At 41.4% G+C, this 20,352-nt stretch overlaps 1 protein-coding gene across 1 annotated transcript in view; it reads right to left on the minus strand.

Moving 5' to 3' along the window:
• The window catches only part of CNTNAP2 (contactin associated protein 2), a 1,212,102-nt gene that overhangs the window by 268,374 nt on the left and 923,376 nt on the right, over positions 1-20,352 (minus strand). Inside the window, exon 15 of the mRNA XM_074985481.1 lies at positions 3,199-3,326. Within this exon, the coding sequence (XP_074841582.1) occupies positions 3,199-3,326 (128 nt within the window). The remainder of the gene's footprint in view (positions 1-3,198; positions 3,327-20,352) is intronic.

The following is a 20,352-nucleotide window of genomic DNA, read 5'->3' on the forward strand; positions in this document are numbered from 1 at the left end:
AGAGAGACACGGCTGCAGGCACAGATAATGACAAGGGTACTGTAGTTGACCCTCTTGGACTCTTTTTTTGTTACTCTCCATAGGATTAGTTCGAGAGTTTGACTGTGTGACTTAGTGGGACGGCTGGGCCACTGAAGACCCACCTGATAAGGTTAATTGCTCATAGTGGGCACTGGGAGAAGAAAGAGAATTTGTGTGCTACTGACAGGAGGGGCTCACAAGGGGAGAACATCCCCTATCACATAGGCATTATACAAAGTATTAGCAGGAAAAGGTCTTTGCTACACAGAGTTCATATTCAATATGGGCAGAGAAAGGAAATAGACTGAGGAAGTGAGGCACCGAGAGATTACATGAACCGACTGTGTTGAAAATTAAAATTCTGTGGGAGAGCTCAGAATGGAATGTGGACACCCTGAATTCCATCCCCATTTTTGAGCCTATGCTCATCAGTATAAAAGGTGGCAGTCTTGTTATTTCTATTGGAAAAGAACAAACTGCCCCTTAACCAGCACTGCCCCATGTGCAGGAGCCTCAAGCCAACTTGTGCCACCATTCCTGACAAATCATTCCACCCCTCCAAGCACCAACCTCCCTGCACAGTTAAACACAAACAAATACAAATAAAAGAGGAGAAGGCTAAAACAAAAGATTCCCTGGACTGGTGTGTGTATAACCGACACTTCATAAAGGCCACAAGTGGCCTCTTCAGGATCAGTCATCTTGTGCAGCTCCAAATGTCCCATAGCACCATCTCAGAGGTGACCATTGCTAAGAGGCTCTGGGTAGCAGAGACAGACTTTCACCCGCAATAATTCACCACTAGCACTGCATGGTACCGTCAGGGAGAATGGCTCTCATGCAGTGCTACATCAGGGATAAGGCTGAATCATAAAGGGCCAGTATGGAGGGGAGCGATTTTACAAACCCATCTACATGGTCACCCCGGTCATGTTCTGAAATTCTTTTCAGCAATTCACATTCAAAGTGGTTCCCACCAACAGAAGTGAGGCCTTGAGGGAGGGGCACGCAGGCTCAGGTGCCCTCCCACACTGGCTGCTTAGCATGGGGGAAGCATGCTTGGTAGCCTCTGCTGTCACCACCACACTCACTATGGCTACATCTACACTTGCCCCCTTCTCCGAAGGGGGTATGGTAATCAGGCTGATGGGAGATTACTAATGAAGTGCTGCGATGAATATGCAGCACCTCGTTAGGCTAATTCTCCCCCACGGCAACTTCAAAATGCCAAACTTTGAAGTGCTGGCATGTGTGTAGCCGCCGGCACTTCAAAGTACCCCCGGCTGCACAGCATGTCAGCACTTCAAAGTTTGACACTTTGAAATTGCCGTGGGGGAGAATTAGCCTAAAGAGGTGCTGCATATTCATCGCAGCACTTTATTAGTAATCTCCCATCAGCCTGATTACTGGACAAATGTAGATGTAGCCTATGACTCCCTGCTATTGGCACACTTGGGTTGGATTTGTCCACCATCAAGGCTGGACTGGCCAGATCGAGCGGACATAACTTTGCCCTAAGGAGATTGTGAAATTTTCTTTTCCAAAATCCATTTAAATGATATTCCAGCCTTTGCCCAGCTGACCAAATGCAATCCAACATGGGTTGCTGAAAATGAAAATAGTTCCAAGCCTGCTGACTTTCCCAGCCAAGATCTTCTCCCAAATTGGATTTCAATGCAGCCCACACAAATTCATTAATTAACCTTCATGAGCCTTGGCAAGATACACATGGGATAGAGAAGGGATCTTCTCCCTCAGGCCTGGCCTGAGATACAGCAGCAGGTTTGATAGGGTAAGGAAGGAAGACGTCTTAAGAATCCAGTGAATAATGGATGGAGGGTAGCCAGGAATTCAAGGTAAATTCAGGACCATGGAAATTATTCACAGGATACAATCTATAACTTCATAAAACTTAGCAGCGTAAGTCAAACAGCAGACTGAACACCAGGCAAACGGACTGTCAGGAATCCACTTATTTCCCAAAGAGCTGTTGGATTCAACCATGTTTGATGTTTCCTACTTGTGAGCACTTGAGCAAATGAGGTTTTCTTCACACTAATATTTGGCAACAACTGAATTCATATACATTTCTATTCATCCTGGTATTTATGTACAGCAAATGACGACAGTTATGTGTGAATGAAAAAGTGTTTGCAATTCCTCATTTTCTTGTCAAAAATTGTAAAATCTTTTTCTAAAATGTCCAAATCAGGGAACAGAAAGAGCAACTTCTGACTCAGGTGATCAGTCACATCCCACACACAATAAGCAGAAATCAGTTGCTGTGAACAGGTTACAAAGATTCCATGAAATATGTTTGTACACAATAGTGATCAAATACATTCACAGAAAACAGAATGAATATTAGCAGAAATTAGAAAAATTCTCCAAGAGGAAAATGAACTAAATATGTATCTGAAAGCAACACAAGGAACCACCCTGCCAATCATGTCTCTGAAAGATAATAAAGGCTAGGCCAATTTCATTCCTTTATTTTTATTTTGAAGTAACCTACCCTCATTTATTACAAAAAACTCTATTACATTTAATCTTTATAACTCTGACATTGCACCTCCTTCAGATCAAGTCTGAAAGTATACCTCCCCTCGCCAGTGCACAAGCTTTAAACTAAAGACTTCTACAGAGAACTACCTTTGGTTTACAAGTCAAAACTGAGCTGTGGTGAGGATGATACTTATTAGCAGTAATGTCAACCTTTACCCAGCTATAACCTGACTTTACAATGATGCATTTAGCCATAATGTTACTATTTGTATCTCTATAAACTTAGCTTATGGTGATGTAAATAGCAATGTTAATGGCATTAACAGTAGCACTCAGCAGCATCACAGCTGTTGAGTGCTGCTCTTATGCTATTTCCTTTGCTGTTTATATCACCATAAACTTAGCTGGGTACTCAGAGTTGACTCATTTAGCAAACAAGAAAAATGAAGACCCACGATTTAGATCTAAAGTGGAGCCTTTTATATTGGTGGCTTTATGGTCATTTTGTTCCACTTTCTCTGTACATCCTAGACTCTGCTAGGAAGTCGCTCTGAGCAAAATGTAACTTGCAGGAGCTGAGGTCGGGGGAAAACATTTTTTCTGGGTCCCAACAGCGCTACAAGCTTACCAGGAACAATAGCAATTTTATATTATATATAAATGTAAACTTACGGTCTCCTTGGCAGCGCACTGGACCCACAGTTAACTTGGATTCTGATCCAGATCGGTCAATATCTCCAACCACCACTTGACTCACAGGTAGATGTTCTTTGTAAGACAAGAGCCCAGCATCCTTTCTCCTGAGACAGAGAAAAATCAGAAATATTATAACAGATGAAATATTTACAAAGATTTTTTTTCTCCTGACAGTGGACAAATCACCCCAAGAATACGTGTCCCTGAAAAAGCAATAATTAATGCAACCTTTAAGCTCTGTTGTAAATCCCACATTTGATTAAATACAGTATGTTAATATTCTCATGTGCATTATTGTAAAACAAATATATTCATTTCTTCCAACAAAATCTCTCCAAAATAGTTTCATTGGATTTTTAATTTGGTTTGTAAATCTTTGGTAAATCCTAAAAGGTGTAAAATGGACCACCATGTAATTCATATGTAATTCATATGTAATTCAAATACATATACAAAGGATTCAATAAAGGTAGCTGGTCCCTCCCTTTCGAAAGGGGTACGTTAATGAGGGAGTTTGGAAGATGCTAATGAGGTGCTGCTATGAATATGCAGCACCTCATTAGCATAATGGAAGCCATGCATGATTCAAAAATGCTGTTTTCAGAACGCATGCCGCCCATGTAGACGGAGGTCTTTCAAAAGGACCCCACCAGACTTCAAAATACCTTTCTTATTTGGTTTAAGAAAGAAGGGGCTTTTGAAATCTGGGGGTCCTTTTCAAAGGTCGCTGTCTACACAGGGGGTGTGCATCCCAGAAGCGTCACTTTTGAATTGCATGTGGCCGCCATTATGCCAATGAGGTACTGCATATTCATGGTAGTCCTCATTAGCATCTTCTGAACTCCCTCATTAACATGTCTCTTTCAAAAGGAAGGGGCAAGTGTAGACGCAGCCCCTGTGAGGTTGTCCTCTGTAGTGGAGATGTATTTGTAATGCCTGTTTATTAGGTAAGAATTTGACAACAGCAACTACTTTTGTAAAGGAATGCAGTCAGATTATTTTTTTGTCACAACCAATCAATTAAACTGTATCATTTCTGTGCTTCCCACTCTGAAACTGACCACAGCCCATACCAACTTGGGCAATGTTTTATTGATTGTTTGCTTTGAATGGAGAGGAGCTTTTCAACATCCCCTATAGACACATCTTTCTATTTGCTACAGCTGCGTCCAGTGGGCCCTCTAATGATGTGACACTTGCTCGCAGGATGAATAGTAGGTCCTCGTTTTTAACAGTTTTAGCACATAACTGATGACCACAGGTAAAGAATTGAACTAAAGTCACATGATCCAACCTCAGCATATCGTACAGATGGATAGAAATCCACATTTTTAGTAACCTCACCAATATTACTCAACACTTATGTGAGGTGAAAAATGATTCATGTTTTAAATCAAGTGCCTAAGATGAAAGCATTAGAACAGTAATTGTGACATTCCTTTGAGCAGAAAGCAATAACTGAACTGGCCACGTGGCCACATGTTTTTTCTTTCCTTGAACTATTTTTGTTTCATGCAAAACATACAGGGAAGGTCAGAGCACTCGTATAGTTCCCAGGATGTGAAGGATAATATAGCCATGAATGTAATATCAATTTTTTATAAATATTAATAAGACCAAACTTTTAAAACATGAACAAAGGAAACTCCTAAGAGAGAACAAAACAGTTTGGTCTAAAAGTTACCCAACCTGCATAACCCAGGAAGTGAAGATACAGGTCTCTCTCTTTTTACAGCACTTTTCTAAGTGCGCCAGTGTAGCCAGACATGAACCCCCCGATTTGGCCTTTTTTTCTTCTCCCTCCCACCACTGGGAGAGACAGAGAGAGAAAGAAGCAAGGGAGACAGTTAGCCTTTGATGTCCTGGGAACGCAGGTGTGCTGTCTCGCCCAGCCTCTCTACTATACACAAAAACCAGACAGTGAATGGGCTAGCTAATGGCCGCCCTTCTGGCTGATCTTGGTAATTGACATGCCTGATCACTTCCCCAGGAAGAATGGGGAATCTCCACCCATCACCTCCAAAGGTGCCCAATTGTCCACAATTCACAGGTGCAAATTGAGCTTTGCACCTTCCCTGGGAAACCTGGGTTCAAACACATTCCTCCCGATTGGCCACTTGAGACCAGGAAGAAGCCTACGTGACAAAAGGGGTATAAAAGGGGTTTGGCAGCCCACCCCCCCTTTGAGTTTCAATCACCTACACCTGCTGGCCGGGTCTGGAATTAACTCCCGAGACTGGGGATGCCTGGTTCGTATCTACTTCTTCCCGAGGGATTGAGAGAAAGATTCTGGGTCACACTGGATCTAGGAGGCAGGGGTAAGAATTACACCTGTATTACACTTCTTTCCTATAGGAATTGAGGGAAAGACTCTGGTTCCACCAGGTCTAAGAGGCAGGGGTGAAAATCACACCTGCAACTTGCCTTTCTTGTGTACACATTACTTGTATTAGTTTAAGCTAGCTAGTTTGTCTAAAACTCTTCTTAAGTTAAATTGTATTGTTTCCCCTTTAAAAACCGCGGGTACTAACTGTTTTGGGCTATAAACTGCTAAAAACCATTAGCCTGTCACTCAAACTGTGGGAAGCCCTTACCTTATCTTTAAAACGCCTTTGCCCCTTTGATCTATTAGAACACTGTGATCCTCCACTATCTTTTACATAGAACAGTAGAAAATCATTATCTTGTCTATCAAACCACAGGGGGTCCTTACCTTACCTTAATTGGCGATCTGTGGTCAGCAATTACCTTCTGTAAATATTAGTAACCATGAGAAAAACCATTATCCTGTCACTCACTCGGCGGCCATCTTGGTTTCATTCATAAATTGAGCGGTCAGTTTAAAACCCCCTTTTACACGCGGCAGCCACTTCTGTTGTAAAATCGCTGCCAGCGGTTTCCTATTAACTGTTAGTAAAGTTATAAACAAAAATTCACAATTGTGGTACTTTGATCACTTGTCTTAGTTAAATTGTTTCCATCTTTGTATAAATAAAAAGTAAGAACATAAGAACATAAGAATGGCCATACTGGGTCAGACCAAAGGTCCATCCAGACCAGTATCCCGTCTGCCGACAGTGGTCAATGCCAGGTGCCCCAGAGAAGGAGAACAGAAGACAATGATCGAGTGATTTATCTCCTGCCATCCATCTCCTGCCCTTGTACTGAAGGCTAGGGCACCATACTTTACCCCTGGCTAATAGCCATTTATGGACCTAACCTGCAAATATTTATCGAGCTCTTTTTTAAACCCTAATAGAGTCCTGGCCTTCACAGCCTCCTCCGGCAAGGAGTTCCACAGGTTGACTGTGCGCTGTGTGAAGAAAAATTTCCTTTTATTAGTTTTGAACCTACTACCCATCAATTTCATTTGGTGGGTAACTGTTAAAGCCTCTCTAAATTTAATTTTCCTCTTGTTGCTGTACCCGAACTAAACACAAACCAAACAACCCAGCCTGCCCTGGCTGCTTAGCATAGTTGCTGGTGTGGCATCACCCCCTTTGCCCCACCAGTCCTTTAGCTGGCACCTGGGCATCGGCTCACAGCCAGTAAAGCACCAATAGTTACCACAGACTTTTCAACCTTCTTCCTTACAAATTAATTTGTTTCCTCAACAATAACACAAAACTAAGGATGTTTTTAAAGCCCTAGAAAATACACTGAGTAATATATTGTCAGGAGCGATTGCATTTTGGGAGACTACATGCTCTGAAACCCTTTTCCACTGCAATTTTCAATGACTTTATGACCCTATAACATTAGATTCCTATTATCTATAAAGCAGAGCAGGCATTTGCGTGATCAAGTAGAGCTGGGAGTTTCACAGTAGCACTAATATACTGTCTCCTGTCACATCAGCTATTGAGTCCTTCTGAAGCAACAGAAGATAAAAACTCTTTTAAAAGAAAAGCAATTAAAGTAATTAAGAAAATAACTATCATTTTAGAATGACAGCTCGTTGGAACTTGTGTCTGGTCTCTGTGATGAAGAGAGTAATTAGGGATTTAATTACCACATATTTGAGAAACTTAAATGTTTTCTGAAAACAGTGACTATTTTCTTAAATCTTTATGTTCTTTCCCTTTCACAGTTCCCAGCTTTATTTCTGAATTCTTTATTTCTCCATCCTTTGGTAGTTCCAAGAGGCTGAGAACATTAACTGAGTATGGATGGCCATAGTCCCTTCTAGATTTTGCCAGAGGATACTGCCAGTTGACAAAAAATGGAGAAATAGAGAGAGAGAGAGAGAGAGAGAGAGAGAGAGAGCTCTCATATCCTTTGGGTTTAAATGAGCTTTTTCTGCAGATTCTGATAAACAACAAGGACTTCTACAGGGTTTTCTATCTATATTTTTCAAAGCCCTTTACAGAGCTGGGAGAGTATCGTTAATTTCGGTTTGCAGATAGGAAACAGAAGAACAGGCAAGTTAAGTGATTTACTCACTGGATCTCCTGGGCCTGTGAGGAGAAGAGGCTATGCAGCCATAGCTATGTACCAGACAGAGAAATGTAGGCATGTATGAAAAGATTGTCCAAGGGAAACAGATGAATAGGTACAATAGGGATCAGCAGCAGTGTCACATGAAAGTGAAGGAACAGTAGCAGACATGTAGTAAGAACAGAGAGGCAATAGTTGATCTGGTGGCAAGTCACTGACCTGCCACTTTTAAAATGTGTGGCATGACCTACTTGTGGGAGACTTCACCACTACCTTGCAGATCACTGTTGATAGCTTAGTGGAGCCTGAGACAGAGACCCATGAATTGAAGAGCTATGAGGAGGATTTCTAGTTAGAGGGTCCAGCTATATTGCAAGCTAGGAGCTTTTGATGACTCTACCACAGTCTGACCAGTCCCACCAGCTGGGTATGGCTGAGTCCAACCCAGGGGAAGGAATCTCACATAAGAGTGTGCATGCAGTCTAGATGTTTAAATGTGAAGTTAGCACCTGGCCTACCTCCAAGATAGCAGGACACAGGTATCTTCTTTCCACTGGTTTATTCATATGAGAAAAGGTAGAGATACAACACACAGAAATAGAATTATCTGTTTGCATTCCTTGTGGGACTAGGCAAGGCTGGGGAGAGGCTTGTGGAGCTGTTTGCTTATGTACTCAGGACTGTCCCTCATATCCTCCTGGGTAACCTGCTTTCTTCCCCAAAAGATTTCCAGAATGACAGATTTATTTCCTTTGCCCTGGTAGGACATTTTCTCCTCCTGCTCTGTGATGACATTGTCAGACACTGTTGCAGAAAAGAGGCTAGCAGCATCCAGGCCTGGATGGCTTCTGGATGCCAGCAGCAGCTGTATTCTTTGTGCCTTTGTGACTCTCAAAAGTGAAAAGTCACCTAAATATCAGTTAAATATCAGCTCCACAAGCCTCTCCCCAGCCTTGCCTAGTCCCACAAGAAATGAAAGATCACTACTGCCACTGGAAAATAGTGCCACTGCTTAGTGCCATTGAACCCAACACCACACAATTCCTAACTCTGCCCCTCCCCCTACATACATCAGGGTGAGGTATAACAGATTCTATCACCTCACATGACTGCTTCAAGGCTTCTCTCAGCTGCAGATCTGCACAAGCTTTTTTAATGATCTTTGTGTCTGTTGGTGCAAAGTTTGAAGGCAGCTGCTACATCTCTGTCCTCCAAACTTTCCCCACTTTGCCTCACAGATATTACGTAGGACACACAGGCACCTTTTGCCATTGGAATATTATTTTTAGTGAGATCTAATCTAGTGAGTAAACACCACCGGCATCCCTTTCAACCTACTCCAACACAGGTTTAACTGTCATTCTGTACCAGCTGAGCCATTAGTTCAATCCCTCCTTGGAGATGTAAGATGGTTAGAGTATGTCTTCATAAGCAAGAGTGTACTGGGTAGGCTGGTCCTCCAAGACCACGAGTGGCATTTCAACATTGCTAGTGATAATTCACCCATCAGGAAGAATGTCCATACTTTCTGCTTTGTGAACAGTCCTGAATGTCATTTACTGCCCCATCACTTTTTGGGAACCCCACCACTGCAAATCTACCTCCAATGTCCTGTAGATTGCCTAGAGACACTATCCCATGTAGTAGTATATGACAAATTTGCTCACATACTTACATGATAGTTGCCCATGCTGTAGATTTTCTAATTCCAAAATGATTTCCCACTGATCACTAGCATTCAGCATTACAGGCTTCCACAGTCTGATAGACTCTAGCTTCTCATCTGTCAAGCCAACTCTCACTCTGGTGTCCATGTGTTGACAGAATCTCACAGATTCAGGAATATGGTCTTTTGCATCTGAAAGATTTGCAGTCACCATTCTTTGTCCCAAACCTCCATCATAATGTGATTGCATCCCTCAGCCACAGAAGTGGTGTTTTACCTTTTGCAGATGCTCCATGAATACCACCAACAACCTTGAATTATTTTTTGCTATGCCCCTAGTAATCTGTCCTCTAAGAAACTGCTATAGCCCCGTTGTTGCAGTACCTAATGCTGCTGTGCAAATACCTTCAGATCATTCCTCCTGCATTTAACATATTTATGAAATTATGGCAGCACTGCATGGGCTCCCTTCCTCTGTCATACACAGCAAACAGTGAAAAGTATAGCACAGATTTGTGGGGTTTAAAAAAGGCATGAAAATTATGAGCTATGGGTCAGAAAAAAATGCATGATGGGATTGTGCTTGTTCCAACTCCCCTGTACAACTTGTTTCATGCTTCATGCTTCACAATGTGTTACACAAATTCCCCAAAAGATATTGCATCAAGAGGTGGTGCCTGGCATGCTGGGATACCTGCCCATGGTGCACCATGCTCTTCACTAACACAAGCACTCCTTGGCTGTGGCCACACTTGGCCAAAACTTCGAAATGGCCATGAAAATGGCCAAATCGAAGAATACTAATGAGGCGGTGAATTGAATATTCAGGGCCTCATTAGCATTCACATGCTTCTGGCCGTGGTGCTTTGAAAACGCTGCTTTTGAAAGTGTGCGGCTACACAGGGGTCCTTTTTGAAAGAACCCCGCACATTTCAAATTCCCCATGTTCCTCTCAGCTAAAATCTCCTCTCAGAGGAATAAGGGGATTTCAAAACATATGGGTGCCTTTCAGAAAGGACCCCTGTGTAGACGCACCAAGCTGTGAGTGTTTGAAAGCAGCGTTTTTGAAGAGCTACAGACAGAAGCATGTGAATGCTAATGAGGTGCTGAATATTCATCACACCGCCTCATTAGTATTCTTTGATTTGGACATTTGCATGGCCATTTAGAAGTTTTGGCCAAGTGTGGCCACAGCCCTTGTGATTACTTGCAGTGCTGATGCAAACATTGAACTACGAGCAATATACTAACGGGTGGATATCACAATAACTTGTGTTAACCAAAATTCATAGCGTAGACATGGCCTTAGAAAAAGAACTGACTCGTATTTCAATAGACTTAGTAACTGGAGTTTATTGTGCACACTCAAATTCTTTTTTATATAGTGTGGTGTCGTTTTTAGTCACATGCACTTTTCTTGATAAAGTCAGAACTTTCTAAACCAAAGACTAACTATAGCAGTTGAATTTATGCTATCAGGAACATTCTGCTTCTAGATAGGATAATACTGCTATTTAAAGATCTTGCACATTTCCTCACCCATCACTCCAAAAATAAACCGCACTACGAATAAGGATGAATGATAATATTCCTGTTATTAGTCAAATGAGACTGAAAGAATCTCATCAAATCCTGTAATTATCACGAGATCTTGATAGAATCTCAGTAAAACGTTCATACCTGTAGTGTCCATTCCTATATATACTCTGTGTAAAGTGCAACATGGTGCTTCTGAATGAAAAAGTGTCTACATCACTTTAAAAAATATTGTTTTGATTATTGCACTCAGTTCTTTACTTGCAATATTGTGTGTAAAACATGAAAATGACACAAATTAATATTAAGATTCTATGTTGCTATTGGTTTGCTTATTCTGTTTAACTGAAATAAACAGGCCTAGGCACAGGATTCATTATCTTCACTTTTGCATTCCATTTACTCAAGCTTTGATTCAACAGTTCATTCCTATACAAAAAGCACATAAGCTCATAAGCTTTATGAATCTTAACTAATTTACTGAATAGGAATAGTCTTAAGTGAAGACTTGTTGCTTTGCTGAACTAAAACTTCAGTGCCTAACTTTTTTTTTTTTACTTCATTAGGGTTACCTGTGATCTAAAAATACAAATGTGCAAAGAACAAAATGTCCTGATTATCAATCTGCTGCTAGACCCAACTTTTTAATGATAGCACCTGCACAGTGATCTTTGTATTTCCATAATTTACTTTAGAGAGGTGCAGTGAGGATTACTTTAAACAAATAGCTGTAAATCAATGACTAAAAAAAGCTTTAAGAAGGTACAGCTGTGCCAAATATTTTTTTGTTTTCCTCAAAAAATAGTTCACAAACATTTCATTTAAATTTCAGATGTTAATATCAGAATGAACATTACAGAGAATCCAATGAACTATAGCATTCTGGCAGCAGTCTTGATAATCTGGGAGCTACGTAATTGCTGATAGGTATGCTATAATGCACAGGATTAAAAGAGGGCTAAGCAAATAGACGAATTGGCCTAAGCCTCTGCTCTAAATTTAATGGAAACTTTTTGGAGGATTTGATATAGTTAGCTTTCTAGTTTCATGATAGATCATACAACATATAGTGTCCAAACTCACTCATGTTTTGGGGTTTGTCTTAAGTCTGAATTCAAGTACCCCTGCTACCCTTTTTGGCTGAAATGTTAAATTTCCTCATGCATTGGGGCTGTTCTGGAGTGAGAAATTCTCACTAATCTCCTGCCTTTTCTTTCACACCTCAGAAAGAAATGATGCACTATTTTGAAACATCCCTTACTCCTCCTGTAACAAGGAGTACAGGGATGCCAAAATAATGTGCCTGTTATTTCAAAAAATATTTCAAAATAACGGGTGTGTTTCAAAGATACCTAGGTATCCTGAAATAACTCTGCCGTGTAGACATAGTTTCACTGTATGATATTTTCATTAAAATAAAGTAAGACAAAGTCTAAATTCTGCTAACAAACCTGGCTACACTGTGCATAAATGTAACATTCTGTAATAAAATTGATTGAGTGAGGAGGCTGAAGGAAATGATGCCCATAAATAGTCCCATGAGGCACATAATGTACCAATTACCATCTAAGTACACAATATGAGGCATCTCAGTATCACCCATTGTGAAGTTCAGTTGCACAGAAAATGGGAGCTTGCTCACAGTAGATCTCTTATGTTACAGTTAACTTAAAGTTATCTCCTTCCAAACTGGCCAATATAAATTAAGCATAACACAGAAGGCATCATTCATGTTTTACATCTAAGGTTGAGATTTAACTCTGCTTCTTCTCCTCCCACTCTCTCTCCTCCTTGGCCTTAAAGCTACGAAAGCTTTAAAATTACATTCAAAAATAAATTTTCCCCCTTGGACACCTCTCCAATCTCATTATAATCCCATAACATTAACTTCGTTAATTAAATACAGGTTAATTTAAAATTATTATAAACATCCTTATGAGGATTATTCACTTTAATTATGATTAGAAAAATGAATATTTGATGAACTACACAGTATATTATTCATAAACTCAGTAATAAAATTCATACTACTACTGAAAGAAGTTAATAACTTTTTGTTTTTATTACAAAAATCACAGATGTCCAGTATATGTCGGGACGTATGAATCTATATCTCACATTCCAGCACTTGGGGGTAAGGGGAGGGAATATACAATTGAACTGGATCATTTCATCTTCAAGGCAGGCAGACTGGGAAATCTAGAATTCCATTTAGGATTAGATCACTATATTAACTTTTGCAACTTGACACTGAGAAAAATCACACAGTGCCTAATCCATTGCTTTCCAGTTCTCTGCCTGACAAGAGATGAATGATGGGACAAGCTATAGAAATTCAGATTTATCCTGGTCCCCTGGCTGGTGGGAGAAATGGAGCCTACATGCCTGAGGAGTGAGAAGCTTGCTTCCCCTACATAAATTCTGTAGCTGGCTCTGTAGTTGCTGTTAGCATGGGCCTGTGCCTCATGGCTGTTGCTTGGTAGGAATGTTGAGATCTCACCTTGGAGGAAGACTTCAAAGGGGACCTGTAAGACTCTGAGTACCCTAAAAATTGGAGGATGACCATGACACCACCTTGGGCTCTGGCACGACATTCCTTCCAGCAATGATGCTCTCCTGAGCATAGAACAAAAATACTGATGCCTAGGATTCTGTGACAAACTCAGTGTCCTCTCTCACATGGCAAAATATGGAGGGCTAGAGCTGCCTGGCCTTTTTGTAGCACTCTCTGTTCTTAAGAGTTCTCTCAAGGCAAACTTCAGAACTCTGGGAACCATCTTCTGAGGGATCATGAGATCCTCATCCTTTCACAACTGCACATCTAGGGTAGTCAAAGGTGGAGCCGAGAAGGCTTACCACAATGGGATTGATCCCTTCTACCTGTTGATCCTCACCATTTGTCTCCATTCTCCGCTTGGTCTCTGCCTCAGTGGTGGGGCTTTGCATGTGGGAAACACCACACGCTTGGTGTCTGTTTGGGGCATTGCTTGGGGAGAAGTGCTGCATCTTGTGGGGCTATCTTCTCTCCCATTTGTGTAAAGTGAAAGACCACCCCTGGAAGCACAGCCCTTCTCTGTGGGCCAAAATCAGGCAAATGAAGATTACATAGGGAAAGGAGGGCAGGAAGGGGTAGTTACAGACTGGCCCCCACCAGTTTTCCAGTCGCTCCAATCCTGCAATGTCACCATAACAGCACAATTATCACAAGAAAGGTGAGGAGTAAAATACAGACTCTTGATTTCAGAAGAGCAGACTTCAACTCCCTGAGAGAACTGATGGGCAGGATCCCTTGGGAAGCTAATATGAAGGGGAAAGGAGTTCAGGAGAACAGGCAGTATTTTAAAGAGGTTGTATGGAAGGCACAGGAACAAACCATCCCAATGTGCAGTAAGAAAAGCAGATATGGTAGGCAAACAGATTGGCTCACAAGGGAAACCCTTGGCAAGCTTAAACTCAAAAAGGATGCATATAAGAAGTGGAAACTTGGAGGGGTGACTAAGAAGGTGTATAAATATATTGCTGGAGAATGCTGGGGGTAATCAGTAAAGCGAAAGCACAACTGTAACTGTAGCTAGCAAGGAATGTGAAGGGTAACAAGAAGGGCCTCTACAGGTATATTAACAATAAGACAATTATCAGGGGAGGTGTGGTGCCGTTACTGGATGGGGGAGGTAACCTGGTGACAGATGATGGGGTAAAGGCTGAAATACTCAATACTTCCTTTCCCTCAGTCTTCATGGACAAGGTCAGCTCTCCGACTACGGCACTAGGCAATGAAGTATGGGAAGGAGGTGGGCAGCCCTTGGTGGGGAAAGAACAGGTTAAGAGCTATTTAGATAAGTTAAATGCACACAAATCCATGGGTCTGGATTTAATGAATCCAAAGGTACTGAGGGAATTGGCAGACGTTATTGCAGAGCCTTTGGCTATTATCTTTGAAAACTCATTGAGATCGGGTGAGGTTCCAGATGATTGGAAAAAGGCAAATGTAGTGGTCATCTTTAAAAAAGGAAAGAAGGACAATCCACAGAACTATAGACCAGTCAGCCTCACCTCAGTCCCCAGCCTCACCTCAGTCCCCAGAAGAATCATGGAGGAGATCCTCAAGGAATCCATTTTGGAGCACTTGGAAGAGGGAAAAGTGATCAAGAATAGTCAACATGGATTCACCAAGGGCAAGGTGTGCCTGACCAATCTGATTATCTTCTATGATGGGGTAACTGGCTGTGTGGACATGGGGAAGTTAGTGGATGCGACGTACCTTGACTTTAGCAAAGCTTTGGCACAGTCTCCCACCACATTCTTGCCCATAAGTTAAGGAAGTACGAACTGGATACATGAACTGTAAAATGGATAGAAAACTGGCTTGATGGATGGGCTGAATGGGTAGTGGCTAATGGCTCAATGTATGGTTGGTGGTCTGGTTTAAGTGGAGTGCCCCAAGGATCAGTTCTAGGGCTAGTACTCTTCAACTTCTTTATTAATGACCTAGATGAGAGGATGGATTGCACCCTCAGCAAATTTGCAGATGACACTGAGGTTGGGGGTCAGGTATTATATTATAGGTTACGGATAGGGTCCAAAGTGACCTAGAAAAATCGGAGGATCAGGCCAAAAGAACTTTGAGGTTCAACAAGGGCAAGTGCAGAGTCCTGCACATGGGATGGAAGAATCCCAAGCATTGTTACAGGCTGGGGACCAACTGGCTAAGTAGCAGTGTAGCAGAAGAGGACCTGGGGATTACAGTGAATGAGAGGCTGGATATGAATCAACAGTGTGCCCTTGTAGCCAAGAAGGCTAATGGCATATTGGGGTGCATTAGGAGAAGCACTGCCAGCAGGTATAGAGAAATTATTATTCCCCTCTACTTGGCACTGGTGAGACCACATCTGGAGTATTATGCCCAGTTCTGGGTCCCCCCCAGCATAGAAAGAATGTGCACGCATTGGAGAGGGTTCATCAGAGGAAACAAAAATGATTAGAGGGTTGGAGTACATGACCTGTGAGGAGAGGCTGAGAGATTTGGGCTTATTTAGTTTGCAGAGGAGAAGACTGAGGCATGATCTGATAGCAGTCTTCAACTTTCTGAAAGGAGGCTCTAAAGAGGATGGAGAGAGACCAGCCCTGGAATTCTATGATTCTATGAATTACTATAGCAGGATCTCCTGTCTCCTTATTAGAAGGGAAGAGAGCAAGCTGCCAATCTGAAGGGCTCTTTTATCGACTTGGCCTCTTTCTATGTCTAAAAATACCATACATTCAACTGTAAAGTTTACATTTGTTTCATATATTTATACATATCAGACAACTTTAGTAATAGAAGTATTTTTACATGTGCAGTAAGCATGGTTACATTATATAATTAATACGTATGTTGATGTTTTATTACCAGAGCTGTACTGCAGTAAGATATAACCAAAGATAATAAATAAGTCCCTTGCTGGTATCTATTTTCTAATTGTAGGCAAACACTTGGATCTTCTGCTACCAAAATAGCTTGTCACATGTGTTTTAGGCAAGAATTTATATGGAAAGATTATATGCATTGGAAGAAATGTTAAAAACTTGAGAACAGCAGCTTGCTGCTCGGAGGTTTCACTTTTGGTAGTTGTTAACAACTTCGTCGGTTTTATTTCATGCAATTGAAGGAGCTAAATAGAAATAACGGCTATGCCAAGAAAAACACACATGCAAATCCACTTACTTAAATGAGGTACCTAAGCACACAAGTCTGTGAAGAATTTAGCACAGAAAGTTTAATAAGCAACACTTTCTCCAACTTGAGAATTTTGTGAACGTTTAGTAATTTTAGCATCCATCATTTCTCCCATCATTTTCATTGGATACCTGAACATTCAACCTGAAGCACTACTGCTCCCACTTATCCCAAGAAGAAGATGAATAGCCAGGATAGCTCCCTCTTCCATCCAGCCATGCTCCACTCTGTATTTTCTTTGCTTTTTTTCATTCAAACATTTCAATCTTGTTTTTTTTCTTGTACCTATTTATCATATGCCATTTTTGTGGCTGGGATTTCTCTATCCTCTACTGCTAGAACAGCCCACTGATGTGTCTTTTGCCCTCCTATATTTCTTTTTTATTCTTTTTGACTTCTTACAGAATACACCCTTGGATATCACATCTATGTATACTTCTATGAAACTCAACCCTACAGCTTCTTTGTTTTGACACCTCCTTCTTCACTTTCTTCATAAATATTATTATCAGCTCCCGCTCTTCCACAATTTAGGATGTCAACTTTGCATATCCCAATATTATTATTTGTGTCATTGTTGAGAAAACACACTAGCCAAAGTAAAATCAGCTCCATTTGTCCCCTGCAAGCGTCTCTCATATTTGTGAACACAGGTGATTAACTTCATCACAAATACCGTTTTTCCATCATAATTTCCTAGATGTAATGGTGACGTCAACTGAATACGGAGGGCCAAATGCACTTCTACTTTGTGCTGACTTCTGACCAATTTAGGAAAAAGAAAAAAAGCAAGCCTGGTTCTCAGAGGCAGGAAGGACAGCAGGACTATGATGCTGTGGTACAATGGCAAATGATAAATTCCTTTCTTGTTGGTAGCTAGGTCTGCATTAGTGCTGCTCCCAGAAGCACCAAGGTAGAGGCAAATAGGTTTGGAGTCAGCTCATCCTTCCAGCAGCGTCAACTGCAATAGCTCCAGTACCTTTTGCCTGGAAGGGAGCTATAAGTAGGTTGGTCCTGTCTTTCAAATGTAAGTAACCATTTCTTGTGATAAGCACTACTTGTGAGTTTGATTTTTACTGTTTTGTTTTTCTTTACCCTGATGCTAAATTAAGTGCAGTCAATGTTGTTTCAGGAAAGTTTGTGAGCACCCCACTACGTTAAAGAACTTCTCATATCAGCTGATGTTTGAGCTCCTGTAATATCGTTGTTGGGCTTGAATAATGATAGCGCTTGCTACCAAATAAAATATTATCTAATGAGAAAAGACTTGGGTCCTCGAGCCACAGCGGGCAATGGATGTGAAATGCTGTTAGTTTCTTGACTGATTGTTTAAAATTCATTTAAGAGAAGCAGAATTACACAACTTCAATAAATCCATACCTTTAATATACTGTTTCACTTTCTTGGCTCCAGACCGTATGCAGGTCCATCATGGGTCAGGGTGCTAAACCAATTCTCCTTAGGCTACCTGGCTGCTTGAACCCATCTGATGACAGTTTGCTGCCTAGAACCATGAAATTATCCATGACTTCCATGATTTATCCAGAAGTGTAGAGGTCTTTTATCACATCTTCTCAGTACGACTCAGAATTTTCGTTTGCTCTCTCAGAAAAGTTCAAATGCTTTCTAAGATCCTGTTCATCTTAACTAAAGAAGACAACATCACACACATAATCCAGATTGCTAAAAGACTCTGAGCTGACAATTATATTTGCTGAGGTTCATTCAAGGAGCCAACCCATTATACAGCAGAATAGGGCAAGGACCAAGACACATACCGGCTGCTTCTGCTCCCCATCATCTAGGTGGTCAGAAAATGAAACCTGTCAGACTTATGGGCTTCCAATGCACCCTTTCCTGTGTCATTATTCAGACCATTACTGAGCCCCAGGTGGATCTTGGGAATACTGATGCCTTGCAGGGCTTTCCACAGAGAAGTTTGTTGACAGACATGAAAGCTGTCTTTAGGTCTATGTATGCTGTTGTCAAAGGCTGGTTAAATTCATAATGGATATCAGTAAAATATGGAGGGCAAGTATAGTATTCCTTGTAGAGCACCCAGAAGTGAAGACCATTTAAAGTACACCTCGTGGTTCAGTGATTATGCAGCAGGGTCTGGCAGCACACTTATTTCTGTTTTTGTTATAGTTGAATGAACAGATGTGCATCTACCCAAAATCCATGGTCAGGGAGTGCATCTATTGCTAATGTGTCCAGATCTGGGCATGGAGTCAGTTCAGGATGGTTAAATGCAATCTCATAATATTCTTCTTGTGTTAAGTATATTTTGCCATCAGCCTTGTTTTACCAGCACAGATCCTGTACAAAGTCAAGTGTTAGAACTAAGTGACTGAAGAGCTTTGAATGAGGTCACACTTTGTCAGATCTCACACCCTCTTCTGGCTCTTTTGCAAGTGCTTAGTATAAACTTCACAATCCACTTCTGTCCTCACTCAAAAAACACCCTGTAAACGTTTACAGTCAGCAGCATCATGACACTGTCTGCATTCAGATTTCTTTTGCAAAATTTGAAATATGTCATTAGATATGCAGGAGCACCACTTACAGTGTTTTAGTTCTAGGCTGGCATCTATGACTTCTCAGATGCCTATATTTATGGCTATTTAGACCAATTGTGTGTCATCCAGGAGAGCACCAAGCACATTCCATTTGTTTTCCCTCTGTGACAGTGTACTTGTTAGCCAATGCTAGATTTTTCTCAGATGCCTTGTGCCTTATGTATCTTTGCAGATGCATTCTTGTGTTGAAATCAGAGAGTGATTACTGTTTTAGCAACAAAGAAACATAGATTGGTAGTTGCCAGAACTTCTGCACCTATGTCGCTGGAGGACTTTACCCTTATTATAATTCTAAATGAGTATATGGTCAGCTGCTCCTTTGTCGGGCCATTATTGGCTATGCAGGTTTTCTAATAGATAGCTAAGCAGCTAAAACAGCTTCCAGTTTTGGTAAATGTGAGGCATGCAAAAAGAAAGTAATTGCTATTGTTCTAGAGCACAGGGAGCTGAGAATAGTTTTGAAGCCATTACTGGGAAAACTCAGGGTGGGGTACATACAATACTTTTTGTGTGGCAAAACAGATAGTGTCACTGCTGCTAGTTGCTCTTAGAATTCATCTTTATTAGCAGATGTAGCTTCCTCAGTTGGGCTATGTCTACAGTAGAGCGATCTGTCAACAGACGTTTCTGTAGGAAAATATCTTCCAACAAAACTTCTGTTGACAGATTGCATCTGGACTGCAAAGCAGATCAAAAGAGCAATCTGGTCTCTTGACAGAATGGCCAATCAGAAGCACATCAGACAGGGCTACCTGGTGTCCTAGAAGCTCTGTCTGTTGACAAAGGGCCCCCTGAAACCTTCTGACCGGCTTTCTGTTGACAGAATCTGTTGACAGAGGCATTCTGACTCATGGGGGAGCAGCTGACTGCCATCTACCAAAGTGTTGCATACTGTTGATTGACTGCAGACAGAATGCCTTGGGAATCTGGACGGTCCATAGGTTTTGTCAACAACACTCTCTAGCGTAGACATAACCTGGGGATGAAGGCTATGACTGTCAGCTGCCCAGGATTATGGCTCAACCTGAGACATAGCAGTCAATCAGAGATAGGTCACCACACTGAAAGTAATATATTAGAAAGTGGTCAGGGAATGCTATCCAGCCCATTAACATTGCTGGTTCCTCTAGAGCATAATAGACTTGTGTCCTCCATAAAATGTTGGTCGTTATTCATGAGTCTTGCTTCAGTCATGC

This window comes from Carettochelys insculpta, chromosome 2 (assembly GCF_033958435.1).
Source record: "Carettochelys insculpta isolate YL-2023 chromosome 2, ASM3395843v1, whole genome shotgun sequence".
Classification (NCBI taxonomy): Eukaryota; Metazoa; Chordata; order Testudines; family Carettochelyidae; genus Carettochelys; species Carettochelys insculpta.